Source organism: Callithrix jacchus, chromosome 3 (genome assembly GCF_049354715.1).
Source record: "Callithrix jacchus isolate 240 chromosome 3, calJac240_pri, whole genome shotgun sequence".
NCBI lineage: Eukaryota > Metazoa > Chordata > Mammalia > Primates > Cebidae > Callithrix > Callithrix jacchus.
This window is the reverse complement of record NC_133504.1, coordinates 129,835,975-129,851,861: the sequence shown is the minus strand read 5'-3', so window position 1 is coordinate 129,851,861 and position 15,887 is coordinate 129,835,975. Positions and strand designations below refer to the sequence as shown.

The window sequence follows — 15,887 nt, the reverse complement described above, 5'->3', positions numbered from 1 at the left end:
AACAAGGACATCAAAAGGTACCTTCCACCCACCCCAGACAGCATCAACAGGAACTGAGCTAGAATTCTAACAGCATCAGAAAATGAGGCAGAACAAAGTACCACTATTATTACTCTGAACACTTAACTATCATTGAAATTAGGACTCATAAAACTAGGAAAGAGAGGGTGGGCACGGTGGTTCACACCTCCAATCCCAACACTTTGAAAGGCCAAAGTGGATGGATCACTTGAGGCCAGGAGTTTGAGACCAGCCTGGCCAAAATGGCGAAACTTCATCTCTACTTAAAATACAAAAATCAGCCAGGCACAGTGGCACATGCCTATAATCCAGCTACTCTGGAAGCTGAGGCATGAGAATCACTTGAACCCGGGAGGCAGCAGTTGCAGAGAGCTAAGATCACTCCACTGCACTCCAGCCTAGGCGACAGAGCAAGACTGTCTCAAAAAATAAAAACAAAAAAAGGAAACTCTCAAATAAGTAGCATTTAAAAAAAAAAGTTTTTTGAAAAGCAGCCATTATAGGTATATAGCGGTTTCTAAATGTTGTTTTAAATTTTCCTAATAACAATGATGTAAAAGAAATCAAAACCATAATAAAATACATCATACACATTAGGATAGCTATTTACATAAACAAAAAATAACAACTGTTGATGTACAAAAATTGGAATCTTTGTGCATGCACTGCCTGTGTGAATTTAAGTGTACAGTGGATCCTTAAAAACTTAAAATTGAAAGCAGGAACTCAAACAGATACTTTCACACCAATGTTCATAGCAGTATTACTCTCAATAGCCAAAAAGTGAATACAACTCAAGTGCCCATCATCAGATTAATAGATAAAACATGGTATACACATATAATAAAATATTACCAATCTTAGAATGAAATTCTGACACATGCTACAACATGGATGAACCCTGAAGACATGCTAAATGAAATAAACCAGTCAAAGACAAATTTCTGTCTGAAATTGATAGAGACAGAAAAAGTAGAATGGTGGTTGCCAGGGGCTGATGGAAGAAGAGATACTGTTTAATGGGTACGAAGTTTCAGTTTTGCACAATGTAAAAGTTCTACAGATTCATGGTAGTGACAGCTGCACAACAATGTGAATGTACTTGAAGCTACTGAACTGTATATTCAAAAATAAAGTGGAAAATTTTATGTTTACTATACAATATTCTAAAATACATACTTTCGTTAAAACATCAAAGAAAGTGATGTGTGTATATTAACAACTATTCAAAAGTCTTGTAAAGTTAAAAAATATTAAAACGCATGAAAACAGAAATAAACAACAGTAGTATTTAAGTTGCAAATTAGTTGTTTCAGCTACTATGTCTGCATAATATAACTCCTTAACTTGGTATAAAACAACCATTCATTATGTGCATGGATTCAGTAGGTCAGGAATTCAGAAGAGCACAGAAGGGATGGCTTCTTCCATGAATTCTGAGCCCTGGAATCATCTGACAGCTTGTTTACACATATTTGACACCTTGTATTGGCTGCAGGCTGGGAGTCTTTTACTCCTCGGTGGCTAGTTTGGGCTTCTTCATAGTATATTGTCTGGGTTCCAAGTGTAATTGGAGAGAACAAGAGACAGAGAGAGCCAGAGAGCCAGAGAGAGAGAGAGAGAGAGAGAGAGACTGAGGGAGGTGGGGGGGATCCAGCATGCCAAGCAGAGCCATATAGCCTTTTATGACCTAATCATGGAAATCACATGTATTATATATGCCATATTCGATGTATGATATGTAGAAACAACTTCACTGAAGTGGATGGGGGTGGGGGGAAGGTGATGACCTAGGAAAGATCAGAAATGAATCAAAGGCTGGGTGCAGTGGCTCAGGCCTGTAATTCCAACACTTTGGGAGGACGAGGTGAGCAGATCACCTGAGGTCAGGAGTTCAAGACCAGCCTGGCCAACATGGTGAAATCCAATCTCCTAAAAACACAAAAATTATCTGGGCATGGTGGCTCGTGCCTGTAATCCTAGCTACTCAGGAGGCTAAGGAAGGAGAATCGCTTGAACTCCAGAGGCAGAGGTTGCAGTAGGCCAAGATCATGCCATTGCACTCCAGTCTGGGTGATAAAAGCAAAACTTTGTCTTAAAAAAAAAAAAAAAACAAGAAATGAATCAGCTGGGCATTGCAGTGGCTCACACCTATAACCCCAATACTTTGGAACACTAAGTCCAGTGGATAACTTGAGGTAAGGAGTTCAAGACCAGCCTGGCTAACATGGTGGAAACCCTGTCTCTACTAAAAATACAAAAAAAATTAGACAAGCGTGGTGGCCAGCGCCTGTAATCCCAGCTACTCAGGAGCCTGAGGCAGAAGAATCACTTGAACCCTGGAGTCAGAGGTTGCAGTGAGCTAAGATCCCTCCACTGCCAGGGTGACAGAGGGAGACTGTCTCAAAAACAAAAAACACCAACAAAATGAATGGAGTCTGTAAAACTGAAGGCAAAAGAAACTGTACATAAGCATAAGCACTATGCTCTAGTTGACAAAACTGTTTTCCACAGGACATGAATCAACAATTCTGCCACTCTTTTATATGTATATAGAAATGTACAAGGTAAGTAAATAGATAGTGAATGGTGAACACCAACTTTCTAATCCATGTAATGGGAGTTTACAGATAAGCAAGAGGAGGCTAGAATAATCCATGTGGTAATGGATTAGAGTCAGAGACCTCAGTATGAATTTATGTTTATTTCAACATAGATACAGATAGTTATATTTAAAGATATTTATAAATACATGTTTATACACAAGTTAGTGTACACACACACAATTACCCAGTTCTGTCAGTTGAAAGGGTCTAGAAGCAACAACTCCACAGGAGTGACAGCAGACCTAGCATTCTGATCTCAGTTTCTAATACCACTACCCAGTAAAAGAAATCGTGATTCCATAAAGAAATGGTTGATTCTAGGATAAGGAAGGAGAGCATCTTGTGGCTCCAAAAGGTAAGAGAGTGCTCAGAAACAACAAAACTGGACTATGTCACTAGAACCAAAAAGAGCTTCTATTAGTCAAATCTGGAACAATTGGAACAAAATATATAGTAATGAATTATAAAGTAGAAATAAAATTTCTCCATCAAGAAAAGAGCAAAATAAACCCAATGAAGCAGAGGGTTGGAAAAAATAAAGAACGGAAATCAATAAAACTGATAACAGAAAAATATAGAAAATTATTGACACAAGGTATTTTTTGGGGGAAAAAACTACAAATGATAAACATCTATCAAAATTAACAATGATAAGAAGACACCAACCACCAATATGTGGAATAGAACAAAGGATGATATCACAATAGATTTTGCAGCCATCAAAAGTAAGGTAATGCTTCACTTTGAAAACTGACACGAAATGAGGATGCCCTCTCTCACCACTCCTGTTCAACAAAGTATTGAAAGTTCCGGACAGGGCAATCAGCCAAAAGAAAGAAATAAAGGAAGAAAGGAAGTCAACTGTCTCTGTTTGCAGATGATGTGATTATATATTTAGAAAACCCTACCATTTCACCCCCCAAACTCCTTAAGCTGATAAGCAACTTCAGCAAAGTCTCAGGAATACAAAATCAGTGTGCAAAAATCACAAGCATTCCTATACACCAATAATAGACAAGCAGAGAGGCAAATCATGAGTAAACTTCCCGTCAACAATTGCTACACAGAAAATAAACTATCTAGAAATACAACATATAAGGGACATGAAGAACCTCTTCAAGGAGAACTACAAACCAATGCTCAAAGAAATAAGAGAGGACACAAACAAATAGAAAAAAACTTCCATGCTCATGGATAGGAAGAATCAACATCATGAAAATGTCCATAATGCCCAAAGTAATTTATACATTCAATGCTATTCCCATCATGCTACCACTGACTGTCTTCACAGAACTGGAAAAAACTACTTTAAATTTCACATGGAAACAAAAAAGAGTCCATATAGCTGAGACAATCCCAAGCAAAAAGAATAAAGCTGGAGGTATCACACTACTTGATATCAAACTATACTACAAGGTTACAGTAATCAAAACAGCATGGTACTGGTATCAAAACAAATATATAAACCAATGGAACAAAACAGAGGCCTCTGAAATTAACACCACACATCTACAACCATCTAGTCTTTGACAAACCTGACATAAACAAGCAATGGGGAAAGGATTCTCCATTTAATAAACGGTGTTGAGAAAATGACTAGCCATATGCAGAAAGCTGAAACTGGAGCTCTTCCTTACACCTTATACAAAAATTAACTCAAGATGGATTAAAGATTTAAACGTAAGACCTAAAACCATATAAACCCTAAAAGAAAACCTAGGCAAGACCATTCAGGACATAGGCATGGGCAAAGATTTCATGACTAAAACACCAAAAACAATTGCAACAAAAGCCAAAATAGACAAATGGGATCTCATTAAACTAAAGAGCCTCTGCACAGCAAAAGAAACTGTCATCAGAATAAACAGGCAACCTACAGAATAGATGAAAAATTTTGCAATCTATCCATCTGACAAAGGGCTAATATCCAGAATGTACAAGGAACGTGAACAAATTTACAAGAAAAACAAAAACGACCCCATCAAAAAGTGGGCAAAGGATATGAACAGACACATTTCAAAAGAAGACATTTATCTGGCCAACAAACATATCAAAAAAAGCTCATCATCACTGGTCATTAGAGAAATGCAAATCAAAACCACAATGAGATACCATCTCATGCCAGTTAGAATGGCAATCATTAAAAAGTCAGGAAACAACAGATGCTGAAGAGGATGTGGAGAAACAGAACACTTTCATACTGTTGGTGGGAGTGTAAATTAGTTCAACCACTGTAGAAGACAGTGTGATGATTGCTTGAGGACACAGAACCAGACATACCAAGCAATTCCATTACTGGGCATATATCCAAAGGATTATAAATCATTCTATTATAAAGACACATGCACATGTATGTTTACTGCAGCACTATTTACAATAGCAAAGACTTGGAACCAACCCAAATGCCCATCAATGATAGACTGGATAAAGAAAATATGACACATAAACACCATGGAATATTAAGCAGTCATAAAAAAGAATGAGTTTGTGTCCTTTGCAGGGACAAGAATGAAGCTGAAAACCATCATCCTCAGCAAACGGACACAGGAACAGCAAACCAAACACCACGTGTTCTCACTGGTAAGTGGAAGTAGAACAATGAGAACATATGGACACAAGGAGGGGAACATCACATACCGGGACCCGGTAGGGGAGGGGAGAAAAGTAAGGGACAGCATTAGGACAAATACCTAGTGCATCTGGGGTTTAAAACCTAGATTACGGATTGACAGTTGCAGCAAACAACCATGGCACAGGTATACCTGTGTAAACCTGCACATTTAGCATATGTATCCCAGAACTTAAAGTAAAAAAAAAAAAAAAATAAGTAGGGTAATGCTATGAACAACTTTATGCTTATCAACTTGACAGATGATTACAAAAAATGAACCAAAACCTCAGAAAACACAAACTACTAAAATTCGCCAACAATGAAAATAATAACCTAAATAGTCCTGTAACTATTAAAGAATTAGTTTTGTTACCTAAAACTTCGTGAAAAAAAAAATCTCCTGAACCAGATGATTTCATTGGAGAATGTTAAACCAAATAGTTAAAGAATTAACACCATTTTAACACAATTCCTTCCAAAAATTAGAAAAGGGAACAATTTCCAACTCATTTAATAAGGTAAATATTACCTTGATACCAAAACCATACAAACACAGCATTAAAAAAAAAAGTATAAACCAATCTCTCCTTAAATACAAAAATCCGAAACAAAACTTTAGCAAATCACATCCAACAATGTAGAAAAAATAGTAATAATGAAGAATAATTGACATTTATAGATAACTACACCCAACAACAGAATACATTTATTTTTCAGGTAGGTACCCATGAATCATTCATAAAGACAAGCAATATCTTGGGTCATAAAACAAATCTTCATAAACATAAAAAAACTGAAATTACACCGTATATACTCTGTCATAAAGGAATCAAAATCAGAAATTAAGAAAAAAATAATATGAAAGTAGCAAACATTAGAAAATTAACATACTTCAAAAAGAAAACCAAATAGTTTAAAGTCTGAAAGGATATTTAAAAATACATCAAAATAAGTGAAATGAACAGGAAACACAACACATCAAAACCTGTAGAATGCAGCTGCAACAGTCCTAAGGGGGAAATTTGTGCCAAATGAATACATTTGAAAAGGAGAAAGACCTCAAATCAACCGTACACCATGACCATATAGAAACTTTAGGCAAGGCTGGTTAAACATTCAAAAATCAATCTGTATAAGCCACCATATCAATGGATTAAAGAAGAAAAATCATATGGATTTATGCAAATACATCTGACAATATTCACATTACTCATGATTTTAAAAAAATCTCAGCATACTGGCAAATAGAAAATCTCCAAACCCTAAAAAACACCTATTAAAAACTTCAGCTTACAGCTAACATCATATACTTAATGTGAAAAACTGAATGCTTTCTAAGAGCAGGAACAAGGCTAGAATTTTCATCCCATCTTTTTTTTTTTTGAGACAGGGTCTGACTCTGTACCCAGGCTGGAGTGCAGCGGCACTAGCACAGCTCACTGCATCCTCAATCTTTTGGGCTCCAGTGATTCTCCAACCTCAGCCTCCCAAGAAGGCAGGACTACAGGCATATGCCACTGCACAGGCTAAATTTTTCTGGTGTTTTTTGTAGAGACAAGTTCTCACTACGTTGCCCAGGCTGATCTCAAACATCTGACCTCAAGTGATCCTCCTACCTCAGATTCCTAAAGTGCTGGAACTATAGGTCTAAGCTATGGTGCTTGGACCCATCATTGTTATTTAGCATAATACTCAAGTGCTAATGATGGTAAGAAAAAGAAATAAAAGATATAAACTAAATTTACCCCAAACTACCCACAATTATTAAGTGGCACAGTACTAATATAATTTCGTTTAAAATCATAGAACAGACATGGATACCTACTATCATCATTATTAGACAACACTGACTCAGATTCTATCAAAGGCAAGCAGACTGAAACAATCAGATTAAACATAACAGATAAAACCTCTCTTTAGCTAATGACATGATTATATGGCTTAAAGAAAACTGAAAGATTCGAATTTTTAAAGGTCTAGAATTATTTTCTAAAACCTCGGTGTTGGGATAAAATTTTCTTGATACAAAAATTATCCTCATAATTTAAAAAAAATGTTATTCAGAATAGTACAAAAATTATAGTATAGTTAGGATTAACCTTGACAAGAAAGTCGAAGACCCAATACTATGAGGGAGGGCAGAATGGGGAGCCAGGAGATACACTTTACTAAAACATTTTTTTAATTGCAAAACAAAGTTTAACATGCTAACAGTTTTTGAGTGTACAATTTAGTGGAATTAAGTACATTCACAACAATGTGCAACCATCACCATTTCCATAACTTTTTTAATCATCTCGAACGAATTCCACATCAAACATTAACTCACCATTACCCCTTACTGCAATCCCCTGCAACCTCTATTCTATTTCCTATCTCTAAATTTACCTAAATACCTCATGTAAGTGGAACTGAAAAATTTTTGTCCTTTTTTTGGTCTGGTTTATTTCAGTTAGCAAGATTGTGTTCAAGATTCTTCTATGCTATGGTAATAGCAGAACTTTGTTTTTCATGACTAATATTCTATTCTATGTATATACCACATGCTATTTACCTATTCATCTGTTGATGGAAACTTGGGTTGTCTACACCTTTTGCGTATTGTGAATAATACTGCTATGAATATTAATATACAAATGTCTGCTTCTGTCCTGGCTTTCAATTCTTTTGGGTATATACCTAGGAGGTAAGTGTTGGGTCATACGGTAATTCTGTTTAACTTCTTGAGAAACTGTCAAATTGTTTTCCACAGTGGCTGCACCATTTTACATTCCCGCCAGTGATGCACGAGGGTTTTAATTTATCCACATCTTCAGCAACCCTTATTTTCCTTTTTTTGTTTTAAATAATGGCTAACCTAGTGAGCGTAAAGTGGTATCTCCCTAGGGTCTTATCTTGCACTTCTCTAACAACTAAGATTTCAAGCATCGTTTCATATATTCATTGGCCAATTGTATACCTTCTTCGGAGAAATGTCTATTCAAGTCCTTTGCTCATCTTTTATTTGGGTTGTCTGGTTCTTCTGTGGTTGAGCTGTAGAAGTTCTTTGTATATTCTGGATATAAATCTCTATTATTCTTATCAGGTACATTATTTGTAAATACTTTCTCCTGGTCTGGTTCCCCTTGCACACTCTTGATAGTGTCTTCAGGTTACTCTTTTTTTTTGAGACACAGTCTCATTCTGTCAGCCAGGCTGAAGTGCAGTGGTGCGATCTTCAACTCACTGCAACCTCCATCTCCTGGGTTCAAGCAATACTCCTGACTCAGCCACCCACGTAGCTGGGATAACAGGCACTTGCCACCACACCCAGAAAATTTTTGTATTTTTAGTAGAGATGGAGTTTTACCATGTTGCCAGGCTGGTCTCAAACTCCTAACCTCAAGTGATTCACCCACCTCAGCCTCCCAAAGTGTTGGGATTACCGGCATGAGCAAACACGCCCAGCCCCAGATTAATATTTTTTTAAGAAACATAAACACGATTCATTTTGTAAAAAATCTAAATAACATAAAAATGTGAATTCTCACAAAATATAAATTAAATGCAACTGCAGTTAGAATTCCAAAATTTTATTGGGAATTGGATAAAACTAAAAGCTTATAGAAAGAAAAAAGGCTGGAGAACGGCAGTGGAATAGTAAAGGTATTTATCTTTATATCAGCACATACTATAAAGCTACTATAAGTAACATGAGTATTGTGTTGACACAGGAAAAAACAAATATATCAAATTTCAAAAGTATGTTGAATGTGTTGGGAGGCTGAGGTGGGCAGATCACCTGACGTCAAGAGTTTAAGACCAGCCTGGCTAACATGGTAAAACCCCACCTTGACTAAAAATACAGAAAATTAGCCAGGTGAGGTGGCATTTGCCTGTAATTCCAGCTACTCAGTAGACTGAAGCAGGAGAATTGCTTGAATCTGGAATGCAGAGGTTGCAGTGAGCCAAGATCATGCCATAGCACTCCAGCTTGAGCAATAAGAGCAAAACTCCGTGTCCAAATAAAAAAAATTGTATGTTGAATGTTATGTGAGACTTAATATATGATAAAAGTGGTACATTCAGAAACAAACAGATTTTTTTTTAATTAATAAACAGATATGACACAATGACACAACTGACCACCTGGAAGAAAATAAACTTAGAAGATTGTGTCATATTATATACCAAAACACATTCCAGATGGTTAAAGATTTAGATTTCCTTTTTTTTAAAAAAAAAAGGTATTCAGATGAAAAATCTAAGTTATTACAGATACCATTGGGAGAAGCCAAACTTTGAACTAAAACAGGAAACTTAAAGCTATAAAAGAAAAGTTACACCATTTAACAATTAAAATCCAACAGTCAATAAACATATGGTGCTCAAACTCTGGCAATCATGGAAATCGACACTAAAGTAAAAATGAGGTTGCTTATTATCAATGAACTGGCAAAAACGTAGAATAGTTAAATAGTCTATCAGGTAAAAGATATTCTTGATGTTATTGGTGTGAAAGGAAATTGTAACAGCCTTTTCTGAAAGCACAGGCACAGACACATATGCTTTTTTTTTCATTTATGAGTACCAATTAAGTTATAGGATGATTCAAGGGCTACCTCAGCAGAATAATAGGAGTAATGACAAATTCTTCTTTCAAACTTTTATTAACTCAATGAAGTAACACTCTTTTAATCCAAAAAATGAAAATAAAGAAAACCTTAAAAAGTAATAGCACATATAACAGACTAAAGGAAATGGAGAAGACAGAAAAAGAGCACTGACCATGGAGTTGTAAGGAAATAAAATACTCATCCATTTAACAATTCACAATTCTGTCTAAGCTGAACCTGACCTTCACACTTAAAACAATACATGCACCATTAACATTTCTCACTTTTTAAATATATCCAAGCAAATAATGCCCATGGAGATGCCACCAACCTGATCTGTTGGTGACTTCACTTGGTTCTACAATAAACCGCAGAGAGGCTTCTTTCTGTCTTGAAGAAACTGGAACTGACTTTGGATGTGATTTCTGGCACAGAGCACAGAAGAAATACAACATTAGAACTACTTTATTAACTTACCATTTCTGATGAAATATATTTGTTTTTTAAATGGGGGGAACCAGCATTCTAAAACAACAAACCAGCTGTTAAGACTTTTATACTACTTTTTATTTTATTTCTAAAGTAATAGCTACTTCAGAAAACAATTTGGCATTATTCAGTAAAGCTGAAATTTCATACAACCTATCACAGAAACAATATTGCTCTAAACAGCCAAAAACTATGTGGACAGAAGACTGAATAAACTTACTGAATAAATACATTGTGGTAAAGATATATCATATTATATATATAATAGTGAAACAAATAAACTACAATAATATATATGATTATTTTAACCAGAAAAAGAAGCAAGCTGCAGAAGTACATAACAATCCTATCTATGTAAAGTTCAAAATAGACATGTAAAACACTATAGAATTTACAGATTCACTCTTTGCAGGAGAGATTAACATGTTAGGCCTGATAATTTAAAGGGCCAGCTTACAGGGCTATCCCTTGGTTGGCATTCAGAGATTTGACTTTTAGAATATACCTTCCATTACCAACAGACAAGGTTGCACCTGCTGTGCCAGCCTGCCTACACTGCTTGCATAAACAATGTGATTTATGGTTAGCATCTGCTTTCTCTCCTTCTGGGAATGCGTAAAATTTTGGCAGGCAGAGGCTGCATAGGGGACGAACCCCCAGTGAAAACAGCCTGAGTTTTAAAAAAGCTCTGAGAAAGAGTGTATACATGTTACTGCATTTAACTGCTGGAGGAAATGAGTACACTCTATATGGCCCCTTGGGAAGCATAGGAAGCCTATACATGGATTCCTCCAGACTCTACCTAATGTGAATTTTTCTCTTACTGACCTAGCTGTGTATCCTGACTGACTATAATAAGTATCAGTCATGAGTTCAACTGTATGCCAAGTCTCTCGAGTCCCTTTAGTGAAGCACCAAATGTGGATGGTAGTGGGACCTGTCAGAGGTCCCCTTCTGCTCTCCGTAGCAGCAGAAATGTGGACACAGTATCGGTACAGATCTACCAGTAGAAAAATAAATAAGAAACAGACTGATATGGTATGGCAGTGTTCCCACCCAAATCTCAACTTGAATTGTATCTCCCAGAATTCTCTTGTGTTGTGGGTGGGGCCCAGGGGATGATAACTGAATCATGGAGAAACTTATAAAGATTAGTAGAAGTGTAAGACACCTCTAAAAAAAGGTGCAAGCCAGATGCAGTGGCTTCGGGAGGCCAAGGCAAAAGGATCACTTGAGGTCAAGAATTCAAGACCAGCCTGGGAAACTTAGTAAGACCATATCTCTATGCAAAACAAAAAATTAGGCAAGAGTGGTGGTGCATGCTTGTGGTCCTACCTACTCAGGAGGCTGAGGTAGAAGGATCACTTAAACCCAGAGGTTTGAGGTTGCAGTGGGTTATGAGCACGCCACTGCACTCCAGCAATAGAGCAAGACCTTGTCTCAAAAAAAAAGAAGAAACATGCAAACAGAGGGTGTTAAAAGTGTGTATAGTTGAATGTGTCTTTTGTCACAGAATAAAAGTGTATACAGAGGTAGGAAAACTGGGTGGGTGGCTCATGTCTGTAATCCCAGCACTTTGGGATGCTGAGGGGAGGCAGTCACCTAAGATCAGGAGTTAGAGACCAACCTGACCAATACAGTGAAACGCCATCTCTACTAAAGATACAAAAGTTAGCCGGGAGTGGTGGCAGGTACCTGTAGTCCCAGGTACTCAGGAGTCTGAGACAGGAGAATTGCTTGAAACTAGAAGGTAGAAGTTGCAGTGAGCCGAGATTGTGACACTGCACTCCAGCCTAGACAGCAGAGCGAGACTCTATCTCAAAAAAAAAAAAAGAAGGTAGTAAAACCAAAGAGCCCCTCCCAAACATATTTACTCTCTTGAGTTTCTAAAACAGAAAGACTATGAAATTAGTGGCAGAAGACACAGGTGAAGTTAAGGGCAATACCTGAAAACCAGAGATATTAAGTAGGAGCATTCAAACTGTACTTTCCCCTTTGCCACATCTGACTAAAATTAAAAACAATCGCAGTTAGAATCGAATTGCCAAGCAAGAGAGGTATCTTTACCAGAAATATTTACCAGGCCGAGAGAAAAAAAATCTACAGATGTTAACCCCTGGGTATCAACAATGAAATGGAGTAAACTAAACCAGTGAAATCTACCAGCCTACAGATTTTACTAGGCATATGGAGCTCCCCATGTGTTTTAGTTTCCCACTTTCAAATGAGAGGAGACAGCTAAGGATCATTAGACATAAGAAAAAAGGCCAGGTAATGAGCAAAGTAAGTAAAAAGGGTATTGTAGAAAACAGAAATTGTAGGAAGAAATATTTATGAAAAGGGTTAGATGAAGCTAACATCAAAAAATATAATAAAAATTTAGATCACTAAAGATAGATGACAGTATCCTAAAAGCCTCTAACGAGAAAAAAAGTCACAAAGGATCAAGGACTCAAAACAGTATTCTCAAGAGGAGGAGCTAAAATAAAAGAAAGCAACATTTTAAAAAGTCTAAAGGAAAATATACCTGAATAAAACAGAGGCTTCATATGAAAAACTGTTACTTTAACTAAAGGAAAATAATTTCTAATAGAATTCTGTACTCATCCAAATTACTCATCATGAGGGTAAAACCATGATATTTTTAAACATTTAAGGTCTTAAATTCTCAGAAAGCTATTAAAAGATGAGTTCCACCAAAAAAGAAGAGGCCAAGAAAAAAGGAAGATTTAAGATCCAAGAAATATGAGATGCAATTCAGGAGAAAAACAAAGGGACTTCCCTGTGATACAGGAAGAGTACATGTCAAAACCTATGTGATAGCTCTAAGGGCAGATAGAAGAAAAAAACAGAGCAGAGATAGTTTCAGAAAAAGCTGAAAATGATAAATTACTTAACGGGTCTACATATACTAAGATATTTATACTTAAACTTTTGTCACAGAAAACTGGTGATGAATTAGTCATAGGTGCACAGAAAGTCAAAAATGGAAAAACAAAGGTTAAATCAGGAGAAAACTAAGAGCTGTACATAAACAAAATTTAACCATTAGTACTTTACATAGCTGTGACTACTGAAACAGTCATAAAAATACTGTGAACACTAAATACTAATCCTACTGAAAATATGATGTACTAAAAAATGAAAGTTTATGTGTTGTGGTACAAAGTAGAAACTATATGACAAATAGTCTAAACTTCCATATTAGAAAACCAAAAAGTAATAGCAAAGACTGAAAAAAAATCAAGAAACTGTCATATAAACATTATTTTGAAATATGGAGTCAAAATATCCAGAAGAAATAACTAAGACTAAGAAGTTGGACTTGGAGGAGGAAGAGTGGGCTCTACTGTTTTTTTTTTTTTTTTTGTGGAATTTATGGAACTATTTTAACTTCTATGTACATAATGCCTTTGACCTTAAAAATAATTCTTCCAAAACATTAAGAAGAAAATTATTTTAAAAGATAGGGAAGAGGGCCAGGAGTGGTGGTTCATGCCTGTAATCCCAGCACTTTAGGAGGCGGAGGCAGGCAGATCACAAGGTCAGAAGATCGAGACCATCCTGTCTAACATGGTTAAACCCCGTCTCTACTAAAAATACAAAAATCATCCAGGCATGGTGGCATGCACCTGTAGTCTCAGCTATTTGGGAGGCTGAGGCAGGAGAATCGCTTGAACCTAAAAGGCAGTGGCTGCAGTGGGCTGAGATTGAGCCACTGCACTCTGGCCTGGGAGACAGAGCAAGACTCCATCTCAAAAAAAAATAGGGAAAAGAAAACAGTGAACCAGCACAGACTGCTGGTTCTTTGAAAATGCTAATGACAGAAAAATACCTCTAACAACACAGATAATTTAAAAAGGTGAAAATGAGCAACAAAAAAAGAGTAACAACAATGAGAAAGAACATAAAGTTAACTATACACAAATTAAGAAGGAACTAGCTGTTTCAAGAAAATTATAAAATGTCAAAACTGGCAAAAAAAAATACAAAAAATGTAACAGATCATCATTAAATAAAGTGGTAATCACAAACATCCCCAATAAAGCATCCTGAACCATATGTATTTCAAATGATCTCAATTTGAAGAAACAGATCATTTTTACTTAATCAAGTTATCCCAGAAAACAGAAGAGAAAAACTAATTTCTTTTACGAAGCTTGGTTGTGTTTCAGTTAAAACCTAAGGACTCATATCTTATTCTACTTAAAGACATACAAATATGAAGTAGACCTCGAAATCTCAAGTTTTCAAACAGAAAACCCAGTAAGACAGATAAGTCTTAAGTCTGATTAACTCACTTTATTTTCAAATCAAGTAAACAAATTCTACTTCTTATGTGGAAGGCCTGGGCCAAGCTTGCTGCATGGAAAGGCCCTACCTGAAAAAACCCTAACACCTACAAAGTCTCTGTTGTTTGGAAGCATCCATCTCAAGGATTAGAAAAAAAATAATAATATAAAAATAAAGAATACATGAAAAATAAAATTAAAAAAAAAACCTGAAAGTAAAAACAAGCAAATAAGAGGACCAACAAAGCCAAACTTGTTTTCTGAAAGACCAAAACTTTGATAAACCCTGACAAAATGAATCAATGAAAAAGACAAGGCATAGCAGGCACAGTGACATGTGCCTCATGAGCAGTAGTCCCAGCTACTACTTAGCTTAGGGAGGATCACTTAAGCCCAGGAGTTGCTTGGGCAACATAGCAAGATCTCTAGCTCTAATTAAAAAAAAAAATGATAAGGCATAAATGACCAACATCAGGAATGAAAAAGAGTATGTAACTATAGGTCCTACAAACATTAAAATACTGTAAAAAGATATTACAAAACAACACTATCATTATCCAAATAAACTGGAAATTTTAAATAAAATGAAGAAACCCCTAAAACAAGAAAATTAGGTAAAACTTTCCAAAAAAAGGAAAATAAAAAATCTAAATTGTCTACTGAAACTATTAAGTAAAATCCAAATCTTTCATGTTCTATACCGTCATCGAGGTAGCAGTTGTAAAAATTCAATAAAATATACATGCAATTGGTGAATTTTAATATATTATGTTTCATAAGAAAACAAAAGTGAGGCCAGGCACAGTGCTCATGCCTGTAATCCCAATGCTTTGGGAGGCTGAGGCAGGAGGACTGATTGAGCCCAGAAGTTTGAAACAAGCCTCGGCAACATATTGAAACCCTGCCTCTGTAAAGAAAAATTTTTAAATGGCCAGATGCAGTGGCTCACACCTGTAAACCCAGCACTTTGGGAGGTCAAGGTAGGCAGAACACTGGAGGTCAGGAATTCAAGACCAGCCTGGCTGACATAGACATCTCTACTAAAAGTACAAATATTAGCCTGGTATGGAGGTGGGCACCTATAATCTCAGGTACTCAGGAGGCTTAGGCAGCAGAATCATTAGAACCTGGGAGGCGGAGGTTGCAGTGAGTTGAGATAGCACCACTGCACTCCAGCCTCGGTGACAGAGCAAGACTCTGTGAAAAGTAAATAAACAGTTCAGCATCTATAGTTCTAGTTATTCAGCAGGCTGAGAGGGAAGGGTGGTTTAAG

The 15,887-nt window shown here is 36.4% G+C and overlaps 1 protein-coding gene across 9 annotated transcripts in view; it reads right to left on the bottom strand.

Moving 5' to 3' along the window:
- The window catches only part of CENPC (centromere protein C), an 81,076-nt gene that overhangs the window by 58,375 nt on the left and 6,814 nt on the right, over positions 1–15,887 (bottom strand). For all 9 annotated transcript variants that reach the window (XR_004740907.3, XR_013533098.1, XR_013533097.1 and 6 more), the window contains one exon: positions 10,165–10,258. Coding sequence is in view for 3 of the 9 variants with exons in the window: in XM_054253320.2 (XP_054109295.1) it covers positions 10,165–10,258 (94 nt within the window). In the remaining 6 variants the exon portion in view is untranslated. The remainder of the gene's footprint in view (positions 1–10,164; positions 10,259–15,887) is intronic.